General features: G+C 48.3%; 1 protein-coding gene across 18 annotated transcripts in view; it reads right to left on the bottom strand.

The window, feature by feature from the left end:
- Window positions 1-27,455, bottom strand: part of BCAS3 (BCAS3 microtubule associated cell migration factor) — a 535,871-nt gene that overhangs the window by 245,068 nt on the left and 263,348 nt on the right. For 16 of the 18 annotated variants that reach the window (XR_008311724.1, XR_008311723.1, XM_053274524.1 and 13 more), the window contains 3 exons: window positions 17,308-17,408; window positions 12,815-13,011; window positions 9,515-9,612 (listed from right to left, as the gene is read on the bottom strand). Coding sequence is in view for 15 of the 18 variants with exons in the window: in XM_053274524.1 (XP_053130499.1) it covers window positions 9,515-9,612; window positions 12,815-13,011; window positions 17,308-17,408 (396 nt within the window). In the remaining 3 variants the exon portion in view is untranslated. Of the gene's footprint in view, window positions 1-9,514; window positions 9,613-12,814; window positions 13,012-17,307; window positions 17,409-20,219; window positions 20,442-27,455 lie in introns of those variants that run through there. The other 2 variants (XM_053274521.1, XR_008311725.1) reach the window with 2 other exon arrangements.

Here is a 27,455-nt window from a genome sequence, read left to right as displayed (position 1 = left end):
GTGGTCTCATTTACAGGTAGAAAAAGTGGAGGGTGGGGTGATACCTGGGGAGGTGAAACCTTCAGCAGATGGCAGCAGCGCACCTCTCAGGGAGTGGCAGCCACCATTTGCCTCCACAACCATCCGTTCAACCATCGGTCGCAGCACAGCACTGCATAGAGAAGATTCCTAGTGGAAGAGACAGCGGCTGCAGAATGAAGCGCGGCTGATGCCACCACACAGCACGAGCAGCAATGGCCAAGATAGGTGAGGTGGGTTGAGAAGTGTCCTGCTTACCCTTGAAACTACTCCCAAGTTGGGCTGAAAGGTCTCCTCGCTGCTCCACATGGAAGCAAAGCCCACTCTAGAAACCACCCAGCACTCTGTCGCAGTCGTCCGTTGCGGGAGCAGATTGCCAGGGGAGTGCTGGGTCTTTCCCAAGGTAATTTCATTTCTGGCAATGCAGCACTGCAGGCTTGGCTGGCACTTTGTGTGAACTGAATACATGACAACCCCCCAGAATTCGCTGTTCTGTGGCATCCTATCCTGCACTGGGTTTCCTCAGCAGGCAAACCAGTATGGAAATGATGCTCTGAAGCTAGAAAGGCTGAATGCCACTGCTTTAAAGCACTATGACAATGCCTAATAACGGCCATGATGCTAATAACTAATAGTAGTAATAACTACTATTAAGCCATATTAATAGTAATAACTAAAAACACCTGGGAAGGAGGCACAAGCAACCACAGCAATTCTGGTGATCTCTGACATGGCTCTGTTTCCAATCAGGACAAACAGCTAGGTGGTGGGTATTTTTTTCTAAACTGAAATTTCAAAATACGGTCTTTCCATCTTTGTCAATCTGGAACAGCATCTGGAATTTCCATGCCTCTCATTCCTCCGGGGGATATTCTTCCCCTGATGCACATGAACTGTCTGCTGTTTGTCGAGAAAGCACACAGTGCCTTTCTGTTAATCTTTTAGCATTTATCTTGCACTTAAAGCTACACTTCCCCCCAATTTCTCATCCCTCATTGATTTAACAGAGGCACCCTCATCATCCTCCTCACTAGCAGTTTAATGCCCCATGTACAGCTTGCCAGCATTTCAGCTTTATGCACTCAGTTTCGAGCTGCTTCTTGAGCAATCAAGGCCCCAGCGCCACATTCCGTGGCAGAATTTAATTTATGCTCCTGACGTGCCCAGATACTCGGAACACTTTGCTTCCACCAGTACCAATTTCTTTCTTTGTGATCGCCTCCAAGGGCTGTTTTCTTCCCCCTCAATTCTGGTGTTTCCTTAACAAGATTTTACTAGCGTACATTTTTGATGCTATCATTTCTGTCACTTATCCAGGGCCATAACAACATTTCAGGCTAAGCAAGGGCCAGCCGTGGCGCCAAAGTGCTGACTCTGAATTCTCCTATCCACAGACTGAGCCCTGCCTCGTGACCCTATCAAGTTCAAGGCCAAGCAAGCCCCCTGCTTCGGAGTTCCTGTGATTTGCTGGAACGAAATCTGAATGGAACCTTCTTTCCCCAACTCTTATCTTGGCTGACCATGTCCTCCTCAAGGCTGGGATGGGGTGCAATCTATATGAGTATGTGGGTGTTGTAGAACAGTGGTTTCCAAATGGTATTCAGAGGAGGGGGTACTCTGGGGCGCTCAAACAGAAACATAGGAAGCTGCCACATACTGAGTCAGACCATTGGTCCCTCTAGCTCAGTACTGTCTACACTGATCAGTAGCAGCTCTGCAAGGTTTCAGGCAGGCGTGTTTTCCGGCCCTGCCTGGAGATGATAGGGATTGGACCTGGGCCCTTCTGAAAGACAGCTTTTCCACTGTTGCTGACCTTCTCCTGCAAAGAGTAGTCACAGGAAAGTGCTGTGTGTCCTCTGAGTCCGATAGGCCTGGTCAGAGCCCTGTGTGAACTGAGTGTGTACCCCAGAATTTTACCCAGAATCCTCTGCAACACACAGTTACATGGCAGACGTGCAGGGGCTCCATTGGTTGGCAGGTGCCTGCCCAATTTGGAGGCTTGTCCACCTTTGTTGGCTAGAGATAGATGCTAATCCTCTAGCCCACCTGCGTCTTTACACCCACACATTTGGGATTAGTTTATAGAAGTGCCAGATTCAAGTGGTAAAGGTTCTCTGAAGTTGAGCCAAGTTCTCTGCTAAGAACATTTGGTCCAAAATCTGGGGGGATGGAGAAGGGGAGGGAGTGCTCCCAAACTATTCCTGGCTCATTTCTCTCACCCCCCCTGTTTCTCAGTGGCAGCCCTCCTCCTGAGGGCCACCATTCTTTCTACCCAGAAATCCTCCTGGAACAATGCTATAGGATGACGTTCCTCTCAGAATGACTTCCTGATAGAGAGATGGGGTTGTCAGCTGCCTGGCTTTCACCTCCCGGGAAAATCACCAAAACAAATGCCCTCAACTTTGCCCCCTGTGAATGGGGTGGCAAAACATCCTGTTCATGCAAAATCAACATGCCAGGGCAAAGTCTTCAAAACTATCTAGGTGAGTTTTCTAACACACAGGAAGTTTATTTTGTGGAGAAACCTTCAGACACACAAACGAATCCACAGTGGTGTAGTCCAGCCAAAGCTTCACCAAGCTTTCAACCAAATGCAAAATCAAATGTACCAACTGGCCCTTATCCAGCAGGATATCCTCTACAGGATTCCACACAACCCATTAGAAACCCCTTGAAGCTGCCTTGCCCCCCACCAGAAGTCATCCCCATGTCCTGAACACCAACGTGGACTGAACCAACCAGTTGATGGCCACAAGAACAAAAGCTTGTGTGCGACATTTTTTCAGCTGCAATGTCAATATTATTGTAATGCAATATAGCACCACCCAGCAGATCCCTGGTGTCATTTCTGACATTCCGCCCATAAGGCTGGGCCTGTAAATAGCGGGATGCCAAACACAGAGCCACTTTGAAGGCTGCCGCCAGTCAATCAGTGTTTATCTAGCCCTGACAGGCAGGCCCCCTGGCACGTCTAGGTTTCACAATGTGCAGGACAGGTGGCATGCAGCACACCCCTTCGAGACCATGTGCCGGAGGATGGATGGAGGGGTGTGTGTGTGTGCGCACGCGCGCTGCCACGACCCACCCTGCATGCTTTCTGATGGAGTCCTAGACAAATCCAAGCATCAAAAAGTCCAAGGCCATATCCAGGTCAATGTTAGTGGCTTGACGGAAGGCTCAACCTCACCCTTGCCCACCTGTTTCATGGCAGCCTTTCTCCCAGGAGCAGCTGTGCTCCTCCTGCCAGCCCTCGTATTTATCCCCTTGAAACCTAGAGAAGGGCCTTTGGGCTCAGGCCTAATCATGTACAGCAAGGCATGGGAAACGGCAGTCCTGGAATCCAATTATTATGAAAATGTGAATGTGCTCTTTGTACCAGACCATCGGTATAACTGTCCAAGTATTGTCTCCTTCTATACAGCAATGGCTCTCCAGGGTTTCCATATGAAAAGTCTGTGTCCCACTTCTAGATACACAGGAAGCGGCCTTATCCCCAGTCAGATCATTGGTCCTTCTAGCTCAGTACTGTCTACCCTGACAAGCAAAAGCAAATTCCACAGTGTGGCAGCCACCACCGAAAGGGCCCTGTCCTGTTGCACATCCGCCTTTCCTCTGAATGCAAAAATCACCTGTTCCTTAAGTCTTCCAGAGTTTAAAAAAAAATGGCTTTGGATGCAGTACGAAAGTGTGCTTTTAACTTATCAGTCAGAAGTATGGAAAACTCAACCTTCCATCAAAAAGCATTAATGTGTACTCTTCACATGTTCAAAAGGTCTAGATTTGGACACTGAAAACTGGATCTAAGGCTGAGAAGCGGATGGCTCTCTCTTCATGGATCTTAGTAGACGATACTGACAACTGAGAAGGATAAGGGCCCGTTTGTCCTATCCATTGCCCTTCCATGTTCTGGCCCAGGGGCTGTTATAATTTAAAATATCCATAACCCAGCAATATTGAAAAGAACAAAACATAACAGCACCACCCCGTTCAAATGGGTTATGTAGCCACTGTGCCGAGAGCAAAGGAAGAGCTATCCTTCCTACAGGGGGGAGAGAGGCTGGCTATAAAATGTGCTGTAAGATCAATTAAAGATGAAAAGCACACACTTGCAACTTTCTGATGGCAGGACCAAGAGATAGGCCTCGATAAGAGAAGGCGCCACTCCAGCCATATCTCTGAGCAACAGGCAATCAAAGAGCGAGATAAGCATCTTCAGAGAAGTGCAAGAGACTCGGATCGCACGGGTCATAAGAGAAAAATCACTTCCTGGTTCGGGATGGGTAGTAAAAATTTATGACCTATTAACCCTCCACAAACCTTTAAAAGGGGGGGGGGAGGGAGGGTTATTTTCCAATAAACCAGCCATAACAAAGAACATAAAGACATTTTGGACATGCATTTGGCAGCTTCAGCAGGAAGCGGGAATTTTTACTGTAGAATGCCACGTAATGTGGCAGAAGAATGCTGGCTGGAATGAAAGAGGCCTCCACTCAAAGACCAGCTTAACTGTTGGCTGCAGTTTATTAACTGTCATAAGAAGTGAGGAGGTCAATGCGGGAGACAAAGAGCTCGGGCTGAAGATGAGGTTTTGCTATGGCAGCTCTTGTTGGCTTGTCCACATGGGCTCCAGCTGTCCTCAGGCAGGTTCTCATGGCCAGCAAGTGGGTAGGACAAGCATCCCACCCATGCGAGAGCTGTGTGCGTTCCCGTTTTGCGACCGTGTGCAAGTGGAAAACAAGGCAGGAGGCTGAGAATGTGACTGTGCGCAAGGCTCCTTTTGGGTAGGGGGGGCTTTGGCTAGGTGTACAGCTGCTGGGTTGGATGGAGCAAAGCCAGAACTCCAGTAAAGCAAGAGTGCAGAACAGAGTTCCCTAAGAATTCCACTCAAACCCCCACAGTGCTACATGGCAGACTCCAGTGAAATGCGGCTGTCAGCAGGTCACCTGACAATGTTTGCGATATGGTCCCTAGCATACTTGTGAGGGCAAGAAGCCAACTTGTGCCACTGCTGAAGAGCAGACAGAGATGTGCTTTTCATAGTTGCTTTATCACCACCACTGGCAATCTTCACACATAATCACATGTTAAAAGCATTAGGAGAATTCAAGCCCATGCTCAGAAACCAAAGGATCGCTCAGAACTGTCAGGGCGATACCTGCTCTTTCCTGGCTTCTTGCACAGGCTAGCAAATAGGTCAGCTGGAGTCTGGAACCTCCAAAGCAGGCAGCAAAATGAATGAGCACTCAAGGGGCCATTACGCTGACATAAACCCAGGCTGGCCAGTGACTGTACCCTCCTCTGGGAGCTACAGCCAGTCATGGCCCTCTGACAAATGCCGGTAGGACGTCGCACACATATCGGCGAACACATGCTTGTTGCGTCCACACACATAGTTATTACTATTGGTATTCACCTTTTCAACAGCCACAAAAAAGTCCTCAAAGTAGTTTACACAGAAAAGGGGAAACACATAATCTTTGTCAGATGTGCATCTAAAAACATACAATAATAAGGAAGATCCAGCTTAATCTGGTCGTGACTAAGCTCCACTGAAATTCAGGGGACTTCAGTTACTCATGTATTTCCAATGCTGCTTAGTCATGACTAACTTAGTCACTCTGGACCCTGCCCAATGTATTAAACAGGTCCTGGGTGTTTCTGCACAGCGCCTTTGAAAAGCGCACAACGAAAGGACAAGCGGCTAACCATTGCCATGTCCCCGACTATGTGATCACATAAGAAATGACCTGTGCCGATGAGACCAAAATGTCTCAAAAATCTAATCTTAGTAAGAGGCCAGCCGAGTGCCACAGGAAGCCCCAAGCATGACATGAAGACGATGAACTTCCCTTCTTAATCCCTGCATCTGGCACTCAGAAGTAAACTGCCTTTGTACATGGAAGCTCCATTTAGCTCCCATGGCTATCAGCATGGGATAGACCAGTTCTCCATCAATTTATCTGCCAGGGGTTCCCAAATTGGGTCCCCAGATATTGTTGGAATACACCTCCAATCATCCCCAGCCACAATGGCCTTTGGATGATAGGAGCTATAGTCCAACAACATCTGGGCACCCAAGCACTATTCCCTCTAACAGGGATTCCCAGATGTTTTTGACTACAACTCCCAGCATCCCCAACTGCAGTGGTTGTTGGCTAGGGATAATGGGAGTTCTAGTCAACAACATCTGGGAATCCCAGTTAGAGGGAACAGTGGACCCATGTTGGAGAACCCCCAATCTGATCCATTTTAAAGCCAAGGTATTTACTTTGTTAGGGGGGCTGCTATCAGCCACGTCCCAATCTGCCCTTCTAAAACATCTTTTCCTGATATAACCATGGTATGAAAGGGACAAATGGCTAGATGGAAAGGCAGCAGCTGCTACTGTGCAAATGCTTGGGTCTCACACACATCCCTGGGCTCAGACATGTTTGCAGCTGCTACTGTGCAAATGCTTGGGTCTCACACACATCCCTGGGCTCAGACATGTTTGCCCAGTTCACCACAGTCAGTTGAATCTAGGTTTAATGTGGGCTCCTGACATTAGAATGAGTGTGTGATCCCATGCCAAAGCTGGAATCTCAAACTCACTTCAGGCCATAAAACACCTTGGTGTGGGTTCACACCATCATGCTAAGGTCAGTAATCCACATTAAACCTAGGTTCAAATGGTTATGTGAACCACGCCTTTGCTTCCTCGTGTCAGTGTCAAGATGTGTAATACTGTACTAGCAAGTCTGTAACATTTAGTACAACATTTATATGTTGGGAAATACAGCACGGATACTTCAAAAATATGGAACACAGGTGAAAGTGCTTCAGATAGGCTCTCTTGGTAATTCATACAACCACCAAGAGTGATTATTCACTTCAAAATATTGGCACTCCACCTTACGGCCTCAACACTTCCAAGGCAGGGGGTGTCAAGTCCTAGATGAAGCAGACAACCAGGGGTGTAGCTACAAACTGAACAAAGGAGGACAAATCCCTTGGCTGAGGAACAGTTTGCTCTGCTCTCCCCATCTCTAAAGAAAATGGCGGGAAGGGGACAGTGACCCATCTTCATTTCCCCACCACCAAGGCTCACTGCAACCTTGCTACACCCTTGCAGATGGCCCTGCTGTATTTGTGCATGGGACAGACATGTGAATAAACCAAGATGGCATATCCCATCAGGTCTAGTTTGAACCAGGGAGTGGGGAGGGGAGAGAGAATATGTTGGCAACTGGAGATAAGGAGGTTGCCGATGGGTAGTGGAGGCTGAAAGAGAGTGACTTGCCTAAGGCCACTGAGTGAGTTCATGGCAGGGACACAGTTTGAACCAGGGACGTCCCAGCTCACCACACAAACTCTCGGCCTGCTATGGCAACGCCAGCTCTCGTACCGTAGTACAATGCACAGCATCTCCCATGAGCTGCGGGCTTCCAGCAGCTGCTCGCAAGGTTAGGCCATTCTTTATTCAAACACGCTAGAGTAAAAAGCAATTATTAAAACATTTCAGTGCACACACTTGGCAGCTTTGCAGTGCCTGGATTAAAACTTCGCTTCTATGGAAGCGGGGTGGGGGTGGGGGATAGAGAGAAGCCGGAGTGGGAGCTTCCCTTGCAAACTTCCCCTTTAAACAATGCTCACAAATCAATTTTCTCTATGTGTTTCAGTTTCCTCTGACAGTTTAAACCTCAATCCAATCAGCAGTCTCTAGGGATTTCAGAATCACTAAAGATTAAAATCCCCCTCAAGCCCCAAGTGTTTCTGCTAATGCTTTGTGTTTAATAAGTCCACTTGTGAGAGATTTTGCTGGAGAAAATCTGGCAAAGTGGAACCACAGAAAGCTATACTGCTGAATTAAAATGGAAAAATTGTGCTGCCCTTGTCTCAGGAGAAATACAGTAAGGGTGCTGCCATGAATCATAGATGTTGGCCCAGAACTGGCCTATCAGGGGAGCTCTCCCGTGTTGGCTTGGACACAGTATCCATGTGCTGAAATTATAAGTCCGTGTGCATTTTCCTTGAATTAATACAACATGCAAGGATGGCGAGAAGCTACTGGTGACAAGCATAGTGACTGAGAGGCATAAGAGCTACTTAAATCACATCAAGAAACCAAAATAAGAAACTGGGCCCAACGGAACACATTTACTAAGTAGAGATGACGGCTCAGTTCAATGATATAATGCACTTCTTTAAATTGGCACACAACATCACTTTGCACCATGGGAGCCCTGCTGGAGGAAATGCAAGAGGTGGTCTCTGGCTAACCCTGCTAGTCTCAGGACTGAATTAACTTATCAGTATTGTACTGGTGGGTGGCAGTTTAAGTGAACATTTTAAGGCTTAAAAACTGGGAGCTGCCATATGAACCAGGCTGTGCCTTAAGGTCCTCAAAAGATCTGGGGTCAAGCCCACAGCCTCAACTTTGATAATTAAACTCAGCCATGCCCCATTAATTAACCCTCCCCAAAAGGACACTGGAGGAGACAAATGCTACATTGGGGGCTAGAGTGTCTGTTTTGTCCACAGGACAGCACCTTTTAGCAGAGACAGAGACGAGAAGCTATCCTTGCTGAAGCAGCAGCAGCAAAAGGAACTGGCCACCCTCCAATAGAGAAGGGGGTGCTGATGAGATCCAGGGCTCTGAGTCATTCATTGGGGGCCTGAGCCCCATGGGCCACCTCCTAATGACATCCCTGGTTGCCATAAAAGGCCTCGATCAGGGTTGATAAAAATAAATGGTGGTTTTAAAAATAATAATACAAAACAAAACCATTTTTAATTTAAATCGGATTTTTAAAAAAATTAAATCAGATTTTAATTAATAAGATTTCTTTTTAAAAGAATCTAGGCCAGGGATCCTCAACGTTGGGCCCCCAGATGTTCTTGGACTTCAACTCCCATAATCCCCAGGCCCAGTGGCCTTTGGCTGGGGATTATGGGAGTTGAAGTCCAAGAACATCTGGGGGCCCAACGTTGAGGATCCCTGACCTAGGCCAAAGATATCATCATGAAGTTAATCATAGCCTCTAATTCTATTCTGTGAACATTTTAACAGCAGGGTGCAAGGCGGCAGCACAAGGCTATGAACGCCCCCGACCCCCGCAAGAGGTGCAATGAAATCAAATCCAGGCCACCACCCGATGTGAGTTTGACAGCCCTGACCTAGAGCACCCTTTCACCCCGCTCCTTCTGTCATGCTTCCCAGGTCTATCGGGACCTCTCAGGCAGCCACGCCCACAAACTAGTCCCTGTCCAGCATCTCCGATACAGCCATAGTGACTGCTCTGGCCTCCCTTGGTTCCTGCACCATCACACGCATTTGTCCGCAATCTGTGTGACAACCAAACAGGAAGGTCCTTTCCCATTCTATCTTATCCATTCAGCAAAACTTGTTTGGCTTTGTCCCACGCCCACAAAGGTTTAACAACGGAAAGTCCACATGCACTTGAGAAATGGCACTTTTCAAAACAGCAGAAACATTGGTTTGTAGGTGCTTCCCTACCTGAGGTAGCATCGGCCACTGTCAAAATCCCTCGGCGGTCAGATGTTGCCCGTGATGACCCCGGCATACTGACAGGTTCGGAGCGAACAGGCTGGATCCTACAAAACAAACCATAGTAAGTTACTGGGTCTGAACGCCTGTGAGTTGAGAAAAAGACCACAATGCTTAATCCGCAAAGAGAGAGAGAGGGGCCCCCCAGGGCTCAGCCTAGGAGCTGCTCCCATGAGCCAAGAGCCCTGTCATGCATTCCCTGATGAACGATGATGGGCTGTGGTAGCTCCATGGCACTGTTCACAGGCAGAGGTACCTTTTCACCAGACAGCCTGCATTTGCAAGCAGGGCCTCATCTGGAAAACTGAAGTGGCACCATCTGTGTACTAGTTAACATGGAATATAATCCACTGGCAAGTTCTCCTGCACAAATCACACGGACATGCCTTATATCCCGAGTCTGACCATTGGCCAATCTAGCTCAGTATTGTCTATACTGACAGGCAGTGACTCTCCTGGGTTTCAGGCCTTGCCTGATTGAACCTGGGGCCTTCTGCATGCGAAGCATCCATTCTTCCACACATGCGAGCTACGGCCTCTAGGGGTGTGCATGGCTCGGAGTCCCCCCCCCTCCGGTCTGGCAGGGGGGGACTGTGACTTTAAGCAGGGGGGGTAGTACTTTCCCCCCCCGCCGCTCTTCCTCCTCCGGCGCTGGTCCTTGCAAAAAACTTCTTGGGGCGGCAGAGCTCCTCTCTGCCGCCCCTGCCCCCGTCGTTGTTTGGAAAGCCTTAACAGAGACAAGCGCTAGCTAGTGACGTATACGGTGCGCGCGCTGCAGCCTCAGAGACGAGCATGCGCGCCGCGCAGGGCACATGCATGCCACTAGCGCTCGTCTCTGTTAAGGCTTTCCAAACAACGACGAGCTCTGCCGCCCCAAGAAGATTTTTGCAAGGACCAGCGCCGGAGGGGGAAGAGCGGTGGTGGTGGGGGAAGTACTACCACCCCCCCGCTTAAAGTCATAGTCCCCTGCCCAGCCGGACCGCCAGACCGCCGGACCGGTCCGGTGGTCTGTTCAATTATGCCGGACCAAAACCATGCATACTCCTAACGGCCTCTCCATTATGAAGCCCAAGCAGAACCACCTCCCTGGTAGGTTGAGGCCATGGCTCAGAGCTGTCTGCCTTCTAGACATTCTGAATATGAATTGCCTGCCTCCGCATTCATTTCCAAATTGAAAAGATCTCAGACTGGATTTCCACATTAACAGCAGCATCTTTTTATCTCTGAAAGCAGGGGTGGACGGAGGCCAGTGGTGGCCCGGGTTCTGCCATTGCCACAGCCCCCCTAGCCACACCCCCTGATGTTAGTCACGGGGGCGTGGTTTAGCTCCCAAATGGGGCTGCCTGGCCCCATTTGGGAGTAAGATTGACCAGGCAGCCGGTGCAGCTCTCCCTGCTTTTAAATGGCAGGGTGAGTCATTCCGGCCCCGCTGTGAAGGCAGCACTGGCCAATTTTTAGCTCAAAAACGGGGTTGTGCTGCCCCATTTTTGAACTAAATCATGCCCCTCCCCCCACATCCAGCATGAGTGTTGGGGGCACCAGGAGCGACCTCTGAGGGGCAGCAGGCCGGGTTATTTGAACCCATCCTCTCAATGGTGGCTCCACCTCTGTCTAAAAGTGTTAGATTTTTGCCCCCATTCTAGACTGGGAACTCTGAGCGAGCAGTCTACACGGCTCTAGTTAAAGCTGGGGCACTATACTTCTCAGCAGGGAAAACTAAATTCTGCCTAGGTCACCGAAACCCTAGGGCTGGCCCTGGACAGTGCGAGTAGCAACCATTGGCTCCCAAGACAGACAGATCTTCTCTGGTCAACCCAAACTACATTGAAAACCAGCTGAAACTGGTTGGTTCAGAGGAGCAAAGGCACTTCCACACCACTCCACCACGTCACATCTGCCTTCACCCTCCTCAAGTCTTTTGATGTGGAGCAAGCTAGAATTCTGGGGGGTGATAAAGCCAACCCCAGTCATTGATCCATTAGAAGGATTTCTGCTCCACTGTGAGGATTTCTGGTCATGATTTTTAATATGCAAGTCAGAACGACAGAAAGAAAATCAGAAAAGACAAGTAATGTTTAAACAAGAGATGTTCGTCTCTGCCCAGGTTATGAGTCATTCTAAGGCAGAACAGAAGTCATGAAGCAGCATTCGCTTCTGCTTTGTTGTCCTGGGCTGCTATCGATGCTGGCAAAGGAGCAGCTAAAAACATATTTCCACCATATGATTTAGTTTTGTTCAGTAATAACAAGAATGGGGGGAAATGGTTACATGAGGGAGGAGGTTATTCAAGGCCTTGTTAAGTTCAACTCGAGTACCAAAATCTTTGTCAATACTCATACCAGGGAAATGCATTCTGAAAGAGGAGAGGAAAGAGAGGACACATTTGGGCACCTGCTGGCTGATCAAGTGTGTTTCAAAGCTGCTTTTCGTTCACCATGTGATGGGAAGAGAAGGTTGGTGTTCTGAAACAGAAATGAACTGGAGGCCTTGGGACCAAACCTAGCCCCCTAATGTTTTCCATTTGCCTCCAACACAGTATACACAACCTGTAACACACTTCAGCCACTTTCTGTCAGACGGAGAGACAGGCAAAGGGCTCTTTAACCATCATGTCTGGCAGAGCCCTTTGCCTTTATGAGGCATCTTAGCTGTTCACTCAGCTTAAAGGAATGGCTCTGTGGTTGCTCATACTCGAGGAAAGGAGCCCTTTGCCTGCCGAACAGCTTGGGTGGGCAAAAGTCACTAATCCTATTCACACATCACATCCAGCATAAGTTCAGTCTGTGTACATGCCTGCTGATCTGTATGCGGAAACAGTCTTTCGCATGTTAATGTTTAGTGCAGGTACAGCAGTGCACACCATCTGTCTTCTACATTTCAAGGGGTCTGTTCCCCATGTCAACATTTTAAAGGAGTGTGTATTCAGTCGTTCAACTGAAAATGTGTGCGTGCGTGCGTGCGTGCGTGTGTGTGTGTGTGTGTGTGTACAACAAGATGCATGAACAACCCTAGTGAGCATGACCAGTGTTGCTGGACTTTAAGCATTTTCTCAGTTCAGAATCCAGTCCTTTTTCATTTTTTTTTTAAAGGCTGCCAGTCAGAATCCTATCCAGACTGACATAATAGAATTTAGTCCACATTCATAAGAGGCAGGATTCCTTTGTCAGTGAGCTATTGGTGTATGTTGTATGTGTGCAGGGGTGAGAACTAGAAACCCTCCTTGCAAAAAGAAAAACAGGTTTCTTTAACCTGAGACTGTTCAGATCCAGATCATCCGTATTGAAGTCCAGGAGAGGCTGTGGGGTATCGTTGGGGCCATGTGACTGGAGTATGGAAGAACTGGAGGAAATGACTGTTGTTTGGCCTGAGGGGTGAATGGTTTTGAACTGGAACTGTGGGCCCATCCACAGGCGCCTGTGAGGTCCGGTGTGGGTTACAATTTCAACCTGGAAGAAAGCAACAAAATGTGGCTATGCCAGAGCCGAATGGCATATGGAAACAAAGCCCTGCATGCAATCATAAGACCATAAGAACAGACCTACTGGATCAGGCCCAAGGCCCATCTAGTCCAGCATCGTGTTTCACACAGTGGCCCACCGGATGCCGCTGGAAGCCACAGGCAGGAGTTGAAAGGGGCATGCCCTCCCTCCTGCTGGTACTCTCCTGCAACTGGTACTCAGAGGCATCCTGCCTTCGAGGCTGGAGGTGGCCTGTAGCCCTCAAAATCCTTTGGGTTTTGAGTAATCTCCACCTCTGCAGTGTCGACATGCAGTATTTCGGAATCAAGGACAGAATCGCTCTTGGTACAGAACTACATATAACAGCTGCCATGCAGCTCCTGTTAAGGTGCTGTCGTGTGTGTGTCTCAAACTGGAGCTCTTCCCCTCATGTACTACCAGCCCTCTGCAAATCCTGCAGATCAAGCACTGAAGCATCTCCTTGCACAAGGAGTGTCCCCTTCAGTCATTGCCAGCTGACCCCCATCAGCCAATCCCTGGTCATCTGGGTCTATAAAACCCTGACCAGTAGTCTGCTCAGCAGTCTAAGAAACATGTTTTAATGAGCAGCCGCAGCGGCAGACTCCTGAACCCTTCCCAATCGGCAGTTTTATTTCACTTCACCACAGGAAGGGTGCTCATACATCGGGGGGCGGTTGTGTGTTTACATCCAAGTCCGTGCGAAACATCAAGGTGCCCTCCATACATGATTTGGATTCCCCCCTACAGATTGGAGCTCTGAAAATTTTTCACTTTTTACAGCGCCTTTCTGGGATACTTTGATATATCACAACGTTTCTTCTGAGATTTATGGAGGAGTCATACTGATAGAGCGCCTTTTCCTAAAGCCTCACTTAAAATATATATTAAATTATATATATTTAAGTGGTGATCTTGCGGAAGATTGACTGCTTGAAGGAAGGCAATTCACCCACTTATCTTGTTGATCTTCCGCAAGATTGACTGCCTGGATAGGGAGCAAAATGAAAAAAAGAAAAGAAACCCAGATCAATCTATCCAAACGCAAAACCCAACAGAAGAGAGCAGTGGCGTAGGCGGCCTGTGTCTGCTCTGCCAACTCAGTGGCACTCCCCCGAGGCGCTCCTTTTTCCACCACGTAGGGGAGGAGCCCTTTTTCTACCTGCCATGTGAAGTGGCGGCGGCAGCCTCCCTAAGGGAGCAGCCTAGGTGGTCTGCCCTGCCCCTGCCACTCACCCACCACCTGGTGACCTGTAGCAAGCTCCAGCTGAGGACGAGCAGCTGTTCCCAAATACTGCATCTCCTTATCAGACTCCCATCTCTCCCATGACCGGCTGCCCAACCCCGCATCATGACATGATCATGGGTGCTAAATGCCCTGTCTCCCGGTGATGCATTTGGTGATTCAGGAACTCATTTGCAAGTTTCTGTTTGTGGTGGAGCAGGGGCGAAGATGCCTGATCCTTGCTGATGGAGTCCTTGCTTCAAGACTCATTGAATCATAAACATTTAGAGTTTAGCATGCATGTTGGTTGTATCCTCACCTCGGATGTTTTAAAGGAAAAGACCCTGCTCCCTCTTTGCTGCTCACTCCACTCCTCAGACTCTCTTCCTTACAAGTTTTACTTCCAGCTTTACTTCTATACCCAGACTGAAAACAACATACATCTTACTATTAATGAAAGAGTAATATGGACTTCTTTGCCATGGGATGTGGTGATGGCCACCAGCTTGGATGGCTTTAAAATGGACTTAGACAAATTCATGGTGGACAGGTCTATCAATGGCTACTAGTTTGGTGGCTATAGGCCACCTCCAGCCTCAGAAGCATGATGCCTCAATACCAGTTGCAGGTGAGCAACAGCAGGAGAGAGGGCATCACCTCTTGCCTGTGGGCTCCCCAAAGGCATCTGGTGGGCCACTGTGTGAAACAGGATGCTAGACTAGAATGGCATTGGGCCTGATCCAGCAGAGCTGTTCTTATGTTCTATATACAGAAACAATACAGGAGCAGATAAGCAGAAGCATCAGATGCAGCATTTGGAATGCTAATATCATGCATTAAGTGCCCTCTGGCAAAAAATATCAGACAAACAGGCTTGTCGTAGAGATGACAACGGAATGGACACAAATAGGATATTAAGACCAAAAATACTACGAAGCCTGTGGGTGAGCATTTTAACCAGCCCGGAGTCTGTGGACATAAGATCAGAGACCTCAGAGTGGCTGTATTTAAAAAGAGAAGTTCAGGAATGTGAATTAACAGAACAGGGACTTATCGTAAAATCTGATTGTGTCAATCTTTCTTTGAATACATTACGGAGACATATAGTCAGTAATTTCTCTCCTTTGCTACTGGTATGTCTAAAACCATTGATATACTGCCAATGTCTCTTTAAAAGGTATATGGAATATTTGTCACTACCTGCCTGCAACTGACCATGCTTTCACCCTGCATCTGAGGGAGCGTGTTATAATAACCCACGAAAGCTTGGGCATTAAAATATTCATCTAAAAGATGCTGCCTTATTCTTTTTTAAAAAAATCTATGTCACTAACATGGCATAGCACATTTATTATAGCCTTCAGAAAGTGAGTGAGAGCAAAGATGCCCTAAGAATCTGGCTCTCTAGTGTAGGAAGAAAGGGGGCATTCTTATCAAAGTGGAGTTTTCGAAGGCTGTAAGTTCCAGCATCACAGAAGCAAAACACTACCATGCCTGAGGGGGGCAGGGGCAGGAAACCAAGACCCCAAATCTAAATCGACGCAGAAGATGGCTTTCCAAAGACATTTGCATCCCCCCTTGATGCTCGCTGTATATATGCACAGATGCATTGCCTTGCTTTAGCGATTCTCTCAACTGATGCTCAAATTTCAGTGCTCTAGGTGACTTCTCATTGTTATAACAAGTATTTTTTCAAAAACAAACACACAGTCTTGTTCTTGGGTAATTCTTTCCAAGCCCAGAAGGACAAGCACCCGAGCCACTCTGCCTTGCCTCCACGTCTCGCCTTCTCATGGGGGGCGGCTCGGGCTGTCTGCCTGATGCAGGCAGCTCTATGCACAGCTATGTAAATTAGGCCACGACTAAAGCATTCTGTATATTTTGAGCTTGAAACCATCAGCGTCACAGAGCCGAGAGGTAAACAGATGCCTCTGCAATTTCACCGAGGGGACGGCCAGATGTTCTTGTTCACTCCCCCACCATGTGCAGGACAAACATATTGTATCTACTTCCCAATGACAGCATGCATTACCCACTCTTCTAACTGAGAAGTGGAAGCGAAGGGCAGCATTTCTTCGCCGCATGCTGTTACCACTGATAGCAACACTTTTGGAAAAACATACATGTACCACGGGCTTTAATCTAAAGTGGCTGGCTTGGGAAGGCGAGCATCTTTCATGTCCCGAGAAGACACCACTGCTCTTCTTACCTAGCAAAAATTATGCATTCCTGAATGCTCCGTGAACAATCCAAAGACTTCTGTTGCAGAATCCCTTGAAAATGTACACTTAAGGTTCCTGTGCACACCCAAAATTGGTCAACATTCATGTGTGAGTGTTGTCAATTCTGTAGGAATTCTGTGGGAAAACTTAAGAGATACTTATGGCTCCAGCCTCAAAGGCAGGATATCTCTGAGTACCAGTTGCAGGGGAGTAACAGCAGGAGAGAGGGCATGCCCCTTTCAACTCCTGCCTGTGGCTTCCAGTGGCATCTGGGGCCACTGTGTGAAACAGGATGCTGGACTAGATGGGCCTCCTTGGGCCCCATCCAGCAGGGCTGTTCTTATGTTCTTATGGCTGACACTCAGTGAAATGCCATTGACCAAGCTTGCTGGAGTGTGCCAGACATCTAGTCTGCAGATTGAATTTTTAGTTCACACACATTTAAAATCAGTTCTAGGTGATCCTAAACAAGGGTCACTCTATGGTCTATACAACAGGGAGTCTGTGCTCATCTGTCACAACGGCAGAAGCATGTTCGATGGCAGCAGTTACCTGTAACAGGGATTTTCAGATGCTATAGACTACAGCTCCCATAATCCACAGCCAAAGGCCACTGAAGCTAGGGATGCTAGGAGTTGTAATCAACAACCTCTGAGAATCTCTGTTAAAGGAAACACTGGATGGCAGTAGATATTTCCCCTCCCAACATCCATTCAACATGAACGTCGTCTGGCGCCAGCACCTCATTGATCCGACTGGAGCTGAATTTTGGCAATGCCGTTGCCCCAGAGCCAAGCATAAGGTCTCCAAAATCCATACCTGAGAAAGCCATTCTTCATCTTCCTGCCCACTGTGGTCGGGCGCTAAGCTGTCATAGGATTCATGCCGAGTGATGGGACCTGGACTTCCTGGTGGCACTACTGTGCAGAACAGGGGAGGAGAAAAACAGACATGGTCAAGAGAGGGTCAACTAAAAGCACATCATGTAGTTCTGTTAAGCTACCTAGATGCCTCCCGGGAACCATATGCAAGAAGAGCCTTGATGGATCAGAATGCTCCACCTAGTCCAGCATTCTGTTTCCAATAGGAGCACACCAGATCTTTCTGAGAAGCCCACAAACAGGGAATGAAGACAATATCTCTCCTTTATTTGCTCTTCCAGCAACTGGTATTCAGTGGCATACTGCCTCTGAACAGAGAGGCTCTATTTTGCTTTCATGGCGAAGAGCAGTTAATGGAGATCCTCAGAGGTGAACCCGATTACTTGCGTCTAGGAACATAGGAAGCTGCCTTATTACTGAGTCAGACCACTGGTCTATCTAGCATAGGATTGTCCACACAGACTGGCAGAGACTCTCCAAGGTTTCAGGCAGGGGTCTTTCCCAACCCTAACTGGAGATGCCACCAGGAACTGAATCTAGGATCTTCTGCATGCAAGCATATCACTGAAAATCTATAGTACTGCTGACCGGCAGCAGTTCTCCAAAGTCCCAAACTGGAATCTCTCCCAGCCCTACCTAGAGAAGCCAGTGAGTGCATGAAAGCATACAGATGCTCTTCTACTGAGCTATGACCCCATATCCTAAAGGGAATATCTTACAGTGCTCACATGTAGTCACAAAATGTTAAATAAACCACACATTTAAAGGGGGAGGACTACTCTGCACACCCTGTCCTCTAGGCAATGTTAAAGACCTTCTGGGTCAGAAGAACTGAATTCCAAACGAACTAGAAGCTCAGTACCTCAGACTCTGGGGACTGAATGTAGCTCAGTGACAATACTCAGAATTGGTTTGCTCCACGGGTGCCCATGATCAGCCAAACTGGCTCTTTGCAGCTTTCAGCCAATAGCACCCAAGGCACAAGCAACACAACTTCAATGAAACTGACAACTCTGGAGGCACCTCACTCTTGATGAGTGCCACTGTCAATGATACAGCGCAAAGTTCTCAGGAACTGTCTATGCTAGGAGACACAGGAACCCAGCTAAGCCACAGTGACAAAGCTTCTCCTCAGGCTGCGGGAGGCAGGCCGCCCTTGAACACACAGCAATCCTTCCCTGGCCTGGGGAGCTGTAACCATCAAGTTGCCTTAACGTTAATGCAACTTATTTGAAGCTGCCTTGGCGACTAAGTTGGCCGAGATCTTTTTGGCAGGTGGGAGCAGATGATTTACATCTCAGCAGCAGCTGTTTTGCCAAAGAGCCATATTTTATCACTGTTAAGTGAAATATAGAACTGGGAAATACAATGGTGCAGAACGCACCCTCCCACCCCCAATTTCTAATCTCAGAAATGGAGACACCTCAGGGGACAGGGAATTTGTCCACACTTCGGGGACATCCAGAATTAAGGGTGACATAATGTGTGTGGGAATGCTGAAGGACATGAAAAGGGTTGCCAGAATGAGGAAAGAGTTGGATTAGAATGACGGGATCGCAGGAACGGATGGAAGTTTAATGTTGGCTCACAGCTGCTTTTCCATGGGTCATTAAAATGAGCATCAAGCAGGCTTACATTGCGGTCAGTGCCTGTCCAACCGAGGGAAGAATGGAAACTTCAGAATCTGCTTTCCTAAGGGGGAATGGGCTATAAAGTCGGAGTTGCTTTCGATGTTGCTTTTTAATGGACGTGGATCTTAAGGACCTCTAAAAGCAGTTCAGAGGCCTGCCCAGGATGCTTTCAGTGTACTGGGCAGACTATTGCTATGTTCTCCACATGGGGCTTCCCTTAAAAATAGTTCGGCAACTGGACTCAATTCTGAGCAGCAAGCCACAGAAATCCTATCACATTCCTGACCTGGTGGGCCAGCAGTTTCTGGGGCCAATATAATGTACTGTTTGCCTGAATAGCCTCTTGGGGGTTGAGAATAGCTCACTGCAAATACTCAGGGTTGCCTGGAGTCACGAGGGATGGGCGTGAAGCTTCAGGAATAGCTTCGGTCTGAGTTGGCAACCCCAACTGCTTCTTGCCCTGGTAGTCTCCCCAAAGGCAACAGGGTGGCATAGCGGGGAGCTATAAAGGCTTCCAGATCAGACTGGGATTTGGTCTGGGCAACGGGTCCTTCTGACTAAGGCTTAGCCAAAAGAGCTCACCTGGGAAATTCTGCTTCAGTTTTGCAGAGGGCAAAACAGAGACCAGAACTGCCCCCAGTGTATCTCCCTGCTCCCTTCAGTTGCTGCCATCTGCTTTGCAGTGGTGACTCTGCTCCTAGTAGCTGCTGCTTCCCTCCACTGCTCAAGGCACCCAGAACAAAGCTATGTGATGATGACACAGCACCCCCTGATAGTCATCTGGGGAAGTAAATGGTGGCCCACACTGGGAAGAGCACCATGCCATTGTGTAATATCATTCTTGGGGCTTTGTGGGGAGGATGGCGCCCGCCAGCTGCCAGCAGATGTCCTGCAGAGAACGAGCTCTCCCATCCCTAAAAACTGGGGAAATGCCCCCAATTAAGCCAGCCCATGAAGGGGCCCGTGAAGGGGGCATTTTGACTCAGTGCTTTGAGTAAATTCTAATTCATCTATGGAATTCTCTGCCCTGGGGTATGGTGGTGGCCACCAACTTGTGTGGCTTTAAAAGGGGCTTAGACGAATTCATGGAGGAGAGGGCTATCAATGACTACTAGGCTTGATTACTATGGGCTACCTCCAGGTTCACAGGTGGGATGCCTCCAAATTCCAGTTGCAGGGTGCAACGGCAGGAGAGAGAGAGCTTGCCTTCTTCTCTTACCTGTGGGCTTCCCAGAAGCATCTGGTGGGTCACTGGGGGAAACAGAGTGCTGGACTTTATGGGCCTCCTTGGGTCTGATCCAGCAGGGCTGCTCTTATTTCTTCTACTACTTGCCCAGATTTGGGACTTCCCTTTCACACTTCCTGCTTCCCACTCTGCCTTCTGCTCCAAGATGACACCTTTTCCACCTAATCACCATTTCCATTTTCTTGCCACTGTAGACTGTTAATTAAAAGGAAAACTCATATAAATGAACCAGCTTCAGAAGTTGTATTTTTTAAGTGGGGGGAAAGATGTAGAAAAATATCGCTTCGGGGGTAACCTTGACGTGTGAAGTTTCTGCAGGTTACAGCTTTTTGTAACAGAGCTGTAAACCAGTTAATAATGGGGAAAAGAAACATATAGAAGCATAAATAGATGTTGCCGCCTCTATAATATAAACAAGTTTGAAGCAATACATCCATATCCTACAAGAAACAGTGTTGTGTTTTAAAAAAACAAATCTTGCCAATAACCACAATGGGTTCTAGATACACCTCAGCAACCGATCGTCCTCATATTATTACTGACAGACAGAGCCAAATGCTAAACATGTTTACTCAGTAATAACTCTCATTCATTTCAATGCAATTTGCTCCCAAGTAAATGTGTTTAGGGCCACAGTTCCCCCCGCTCTCCTGTCTGGATTTGGATGTTCAGGAGAGCTCCCTCTCTGCAGTCTCACTGACTGCAGAGAGGAGGGTAAACCAGCTGCCTGGGCTTCCTTCTTTACTGAAGGACAGCCCCAGTGGCCAACAGCAGCTGCAGGAGCTTCCTCCCTCAACTCCGGTTATAAAGCAACCAGACTGCAGTACCAGCGTCTGGACGCCACTCTGGCACTGCTGCGGAACAGGAGGTCCAGGTGGCGAACCTCACTACAGACCAAAGGTACAAATTACTGTCTGGGGGAGGGACACTTTGCGTCCATTTTCTCCTTTAACTACAGTTGCCCACATTTGGACATCTGACAATTGAAACCAGAGGCCCCTTCACCTCCAGTTTCATGTTACGTGTGAATGCGGCCACTGCTGGCCTCCATGGAGTGCTCTGAGAGCCAGTTCCCAACGCTCAGTGGGGGATGGGAGACAAGCTTCCTTGAACAACGAATGGCCCATCGACTTTCCCCTGGATGGTGCGGACACAGGAGCATACTGGGTATGTTCATATGGGGCTATGTTCATTGGCACTGTTCATATGGGGCTATGGTGAGGCCAGTGCATTGTGAGAACTGAATGTACACTCTAAAATCCCCTAAAACAGGCCAGGGGTTCCTAGACAATTGGGGTTACTTGAGGGGATGTGGGAAAGGTTCCCTGAATGCAGACAGTTGGAAAACTGTTGGGCTAAATGCATGAGAATTAAAATTACCAAGGAAAAGGTTTTCTGCCTCACAAATTGAGGATCTTTGGGGTGGGGGGTGGAGGGGATATCTTTATGGGTTTATAGACAAAAGCATCACTGGCATCATAAACAGCTAATGCAGTGCTAAACAATCAGGTCTGATTCCTGCAGGAGCATAACCATAGCACTACAGCAATTTTTTTTAAACCCTTTAAAAAGCAACAAATTTTGTTTGTGTTATCTGTCAGTGCTCTTCCTTGCCCTCCGACGCAAGAGTACAATAGATGTTCAATTATTAATCTTTAAGGTTTTCTATCAGCAGCTCAATGTAGAGATCTGGTTTCCTTTTCCTCTCATTACATTCCTCCCAGGAGAACAGTCACAGACAGGGTATAATTATGAAACAGACATCTCTTGTGTGCTGTGAAGATATCTTTGACATGCTGGGTTCTTGGCAACCGCAGGTGCTTTGCTTCCCCCACAGAACAAGCTGGACATGGCAGAACCACACTGGACTTTTGTGAGTCTTGGAAGCTGGCATTCCAACAGGAGTGCCAACTGGCAGCTGCTAGAGTGCAGGGTGCATGCATGCGCACAATGCATGCACAAAATGTAAATAATGGATCCATGATTTATAACTGGAAATCACTGTCTTATACTGAGTCAAACCATCATTCCAGGTAGTTCAGGATTGTCTACACTGATCAGCAGCAGCTCTCCAAGGTTTTAGGTAGGTGTCTCTCCCAGCCCTACCTGGAGATGCTGCCAGGGACTGAACCTGGGACCTTCTGCATGCAGGTGCTCTTCCACTGAGCTATGGCCCCATCCATTAAGGGGGATATCTTACAGAGATCACATGTAGTCTCGCATCCAAATGCAAACCAAGGTGCACTTTACTTAGCAAAGGAGACCATTCATGCATGCTACCATAAGACCAGCTCTCCTCATGCTGAAATATAGCAGGACGGTTTCACACATTAGACAAGAACGTTTCAGGATTGCCACCCAATGTATGCTCAACACAAACCTCATCCTGGCTCTCTGACATATGTACCCAAACAATTCACATGTCCTCAAACACACGCTTGTCACATTCATACCCTAAGTGTGTAGGTGTACAGTTCAAAAGATACTTATTTATTAACTACATTTATATGCTGCTTTTCTGCTAAGGCACCCAAAGAGCTTTTATAATCCAGAAGTTCTAAAACCACCACTAAAAGTTGCAAAAGATAAAGCCAGTTCATGCTCACCCTGGGGCTCTGAGTCCTGCACCTCAGCATCTGGTGCTGGGGAGTTGCATGGTGCGCGCGCACACACCTGGATCTGAGACCTGGCTGTCTCTTGTGCTCTGAGCTACAACCCAAAAGGTGGAAAGAAGAAAGCATGCTTGTTCCTCCCCACCCAGGGCTGGCTCACACCTGCAGGCTCTCCATTGGCTCTCATTACTTGATTAGTCTGTGCTTAATGGGTCTGGTCCCCAGGTGAGAACACTCTCCACTGAACCCATCTGAGCTTGCGTTGATGACATGGAGTTCGTGAAGGATTCGACTGTGGCACTTGATTTATAACAGCTCATTTTTACATTTGGGTCATCATTACAGTCAACAAGCAATGAATATGCATGGATGAGAGTTGGCCCCTGGTAGTAATGTGTGTCAAAGATTGTACATGGCTTGTAGGTCAGAGTGTGCAGGGTTGCCCTAGGTTTGCAAGCCATTTTGAGACCACATGACCTAGTTGGGGGGTGAGGGTGGAGCTCAATATAAAAAGACTGAAGGACTCTACTTCAGTGGTAAAGCATCTGCTTTGCGTGGAGAAGGTATGCGGTTCAATTCCTGGCATATCCAAGTAGGGCTGAGAAATTTCCTTCTGAAACTATGGAGAGCTGCTGCCAATCAGTGGAGACAATATGAGTTAAATGAAGCAGTGATCTGATTCAGGTAGAGTCTGTTCATGAGGCATCCACAGTGTGACTTGGAAACAGCTGCCCCATAGGATCATGCTGCACATGTCGCTGCAGAACTGGACAATAATGTCACTTTAAATAGGAAGGGTCTGCAGGCAATGATTCAAGCGCAGGCAACAAATACATTCTTCTCTTGTGTTCGAGAATAAATTCAGCGGCGAGGGCCGACTGTGAAATCGGCCTGATGGGGCCATCTTTAAAGAGTTATGGAAGAGGTAACTCTTCCTATAATTCAATGACTTCAAAAGTATGTTTGACATTATTGTCGGGAAAATTATGTTAACCATGGATTACTGTTACAATCAAAGTATGTAGTGAGAAGTCAAGAGGCTTAGTAGTAAATTTTCAAAGCGGAGCGCGGGGATTTAGCCGTTTGACTCCCATTAGCGTCAGAAGGGCTCGCCCAGCTAAATCCTCACACGCCGCTTTGAAAACTGACCCCTCTGCATTGATGGAGCCCCCCTCCCCAAACTTTCCCCAAGCACCACCGTCTTTTAAGAAGTTCCAGATGACCAAGCAAGACCGGCAAAAGAACCATTTCAGTATGTTATTGTTGTTTGTAGGCATCTGAAAGTTATTTTAATTCTTCTGCCCTCAGAACTACTTCCAGCACTCAGCATTTGAAAGGTACGCTGGGAAACGTCAGCGTTTACTGCCGCGATGCAGTTGGCAAAAGGCATGCACAGAGCCACAAAGGGATATAAAACCCCTAGTAAATTTATCACGTCCACATAAACAGCCCCTAACCTACTACTACACCTCTCTCTGTACACATGTATTAAACTGCTATGTAACAGTACTCAACACGGGATGCCCTGAGCCCCTGGGGAGCTGCCACCTGTCCGAGACAGTTCGACTCGACGGAGGAGCGGAAGCCAGCCCTGTTTCTACTCATGGCGCTCTGTCGTATGCTCAGCAAAGGAATTATATGTACTTCCTTTCACCACTTAACATCTCTGTCTTCAGGAAAAGGGCGACACAGTCAAGTCTTGTGGGGGGGGGGCTTTGCATTTCCCCACAGAGCGTGGACGCTGACGTTTTCACTTACAAATGCCTTTCAAGTAAAAGAGAGGTAATGTGGGCTGGCTTGGAAAAGGTTGCATTAAGACATGGAAGTGCTTATCGCCCTGACCTTACATTTAAGAGGAGGAGTCTTGGGCAAGAGACGTGGGGCCAGGTTTCCTCTCCATGAAATCACCATGAGTTTGGCTCCACAGAAAGAGTAGGGGCGAGGACAAAGAATGATTGAGAGAAGAGCTTTGACTGCCCCAACTGGGCTCTGAAAATATTCAACACTAGTAATTTTAAGCCCGTTATAATAACAGGCGCTAGGTGTTTTTTTCTTTATTCCTTCTTCCTTTCTCTTGTCCTTTTTCTTTTCTTTCTGTTTGTCTTCCTTTCTTTCCTTTCCTTCCTTTTCTCGCTCTTCTTTTCCCTCTCTCATGTGTGTGCTCTGTGGGGGGCTCTGTGGGGGGCGGTTCCCCCCCCTTTGTTCTTTACTTCTATCTCTCCTGTTTTCCCTCCCTCCCTCTTTGTTTCCCCCCCTTCTCTCTTATTCCTTTTTTATTTATTTTATTTTATCTATTGTTCTGTCTCCCTTCCTCAGTCCTTGTTTTCTGTCTCTCTGTCTGTTTTTCTGTCTGTTTGTCTGTCTCTCTTTCTCTCTCTTTCTTTCTGTCTTTTCCTTCCTCCACTCTTTTTTTAATTTACCCTTCCTTCTCCCGTACTCTCTTCTTTCCTTGCTTTGCCCCCACTCTGAAAAAGTCCCAAAGACGCCTATGTGACCGCACACCCCACAGCTTGCTGTGAGCGGAGTCTCTCCCTAAGGAAGCGGCTTGCTCTCACTGCGCTTCTGCCTGAAGGCAGCGTGGCTCGGCTGCCACGAAACTGAAAGCAGCGGTGAGGACTGGAGCGTCTGGCCGGGGCACAGACTACTTCCTCGCTGCAACTCAGCAGCACTGCCAGTTGCTCCTGCTGTTTCAGCGGCCCTTTAAAGGGACAGGGCCCAGTCACAGCATCAGTAAAATTTTACTCTGTGTTACAGAGCGGCTGGCTGAGGCCGCTCCAGTCCTGGCGGCGACGCTGCTCTCCCGGGAACAAAGCGGAGGCGGGAGCGCGCACGTGCGACGGCTACTCCGGCAGGCCGCCTTTGCAATCTCCAACTCAGCTTGCTCTGGGGGTAGGAAGAGGCGACAAGGGCGCCTTGTCATCGGCCCGGGCACCTGCTGAGGGATCGGGCAGCTGGGAGGGCGGGCAAGGGCCCCAAAGTCTCCCCCCACCCGGCTTCAGCGGCGCTGCCAGGCCTTGGCGGCGGCTTCGCCACCACCTTGGCTGGCTTCCCCCGCCGCCTCTTCCTCCAGGCCAGCTTCGGCGGCGCGGCCAGGCCTTGGCCATGGCTCCGCCGCCGCCTCGGCCACGCCGCGTCCTCCCCGCTCCTCCAGTTTCCCCCGCCGCCTCTTCCCTGGTTTGGGGGGGCTTCCCCGGCTTCTTTGAGGCGGCCGCTTCTGGCCGCCCCACATGGCCGCCTGGTGTCGGCGGTCATGTCTCCCTTGGGCTGTTCTGGGCCTGCACTTCGCGCAGGCCCAGAACAGCCCAGGGAGGCAGGGACGCAGATCCCCAACGTTCCAAAGGCATGGACACTCACTTAGCCTTTTATTATATAGGATGGACTTTTCAACAGAATGTGTTTCGTCAGGTGAAATGTTCTGCACAGACTGAGTCAAAATTACTTGCATCATTTTGTGTCAATTTCCCCAATTCTTAAGAAGTGCCCCCTTTTCTGGCAATTTTCCAGACCTGCTGCATACATGTTTGTGTGGCTTCAGTGCTGTTTATCTCAGAGCCTTAGCTACCCACCTCGTCACTTCATCAGTGGCTCTTGTTGGCTCTTGTAACCCAAGTGGTTTGTCAGTGATGTCACTGATGCCAAGTCTAATGCAATGAGGTCATGGACACTCCACCAAATTACATGGATTGCCGCAGCCAACAGAATTAAAATGTGGTACAGGCAGAAGGGGCAGAAGACAGAGAGAGCAGAAGGAGGAAGCAAAATGGCACCACAAAGCAAAGGCAGCAAAGGATCAAAAGGGCCTCAAAAAGGAGTGGAAACAGAACCTGTGTGGTGATAGAGCCCTGTGGGTTCAGACCTGCAAGGAGGCATATGGAAGAATCAGAGATGAGTATGTAGTCCAGGTCAAGCCAAAGCCAAGGTCCAGAGTAGTAAACAAAAGTTAGAGGGACCAGAGGAAGGTAGTAACCAAGACCATGCAAATGGTCAGGCTCCAAAAGGCAAGTCTGGACAAACAGGAGGGAACGGACAAGTATTTGTATGGCTATTCCAGCAACAAGTTGCCCATACTGAGAGATCTAACCTGTTACATAGTGCCAGCCAGGCCCTTACGGGCTCTCCATATCACCTGGTCTGACTGGCCAATCCTTTTGCTGGTCATGGGCTAAATGGCTTTACATCACAGCAAAGAACAGGTAAACAGCTCCTTCTCTCTGCTCAGGTGGTGGCACCAGAACAGTATCCTTCCAGAGGCTGTTGCTACTGTCTATTTTATGTTTCGATTTAGACTGTGAGCCGTTTAGGGACAAGGAACCATCTTGTTTATTTATTACGTTTCTGTGAAAACTGCTTTGAGAACTTTTTTTTGAAAACTGGTATATAAATATTCGTAGCAGTAGTACTAGGAATCTAGAACACAGGAACACTGAAAGTTGCCATATGCCAAGTCAGACCATCGGTCAATCGAGCGCTCAGTATTGTCTTCACAGACTGGCAGTGGCTTCTCCAAGGGTGCAGGCAGGAGTCTCTCTCAGCCCTATCTTGGAGATGCTGCCTGGGAGGGAATTTGGAACCTTCTGCATGCAAGCTTGTAGATGCT

This window comes from Hemicordylus capensis, chromosome 12, assembly GCF_027244095.1.
Source record: "Hemicordylus capensis ecotype Gifberg chromosome 12, rHemCap1.1.pri, whole genome shotgun sequence".
In the NCBI taxonomy this organism is placed as follows: domain Eukaryota; kingdom Metazoa; phylum Chordata; class Lepidosauria; order Squamata; family Cordylidae; genus Hemicordylus; species Hemicordylus capensis.
This window is presented reverse-complemented; position numbering and strand designations above follow the sequence as displayed.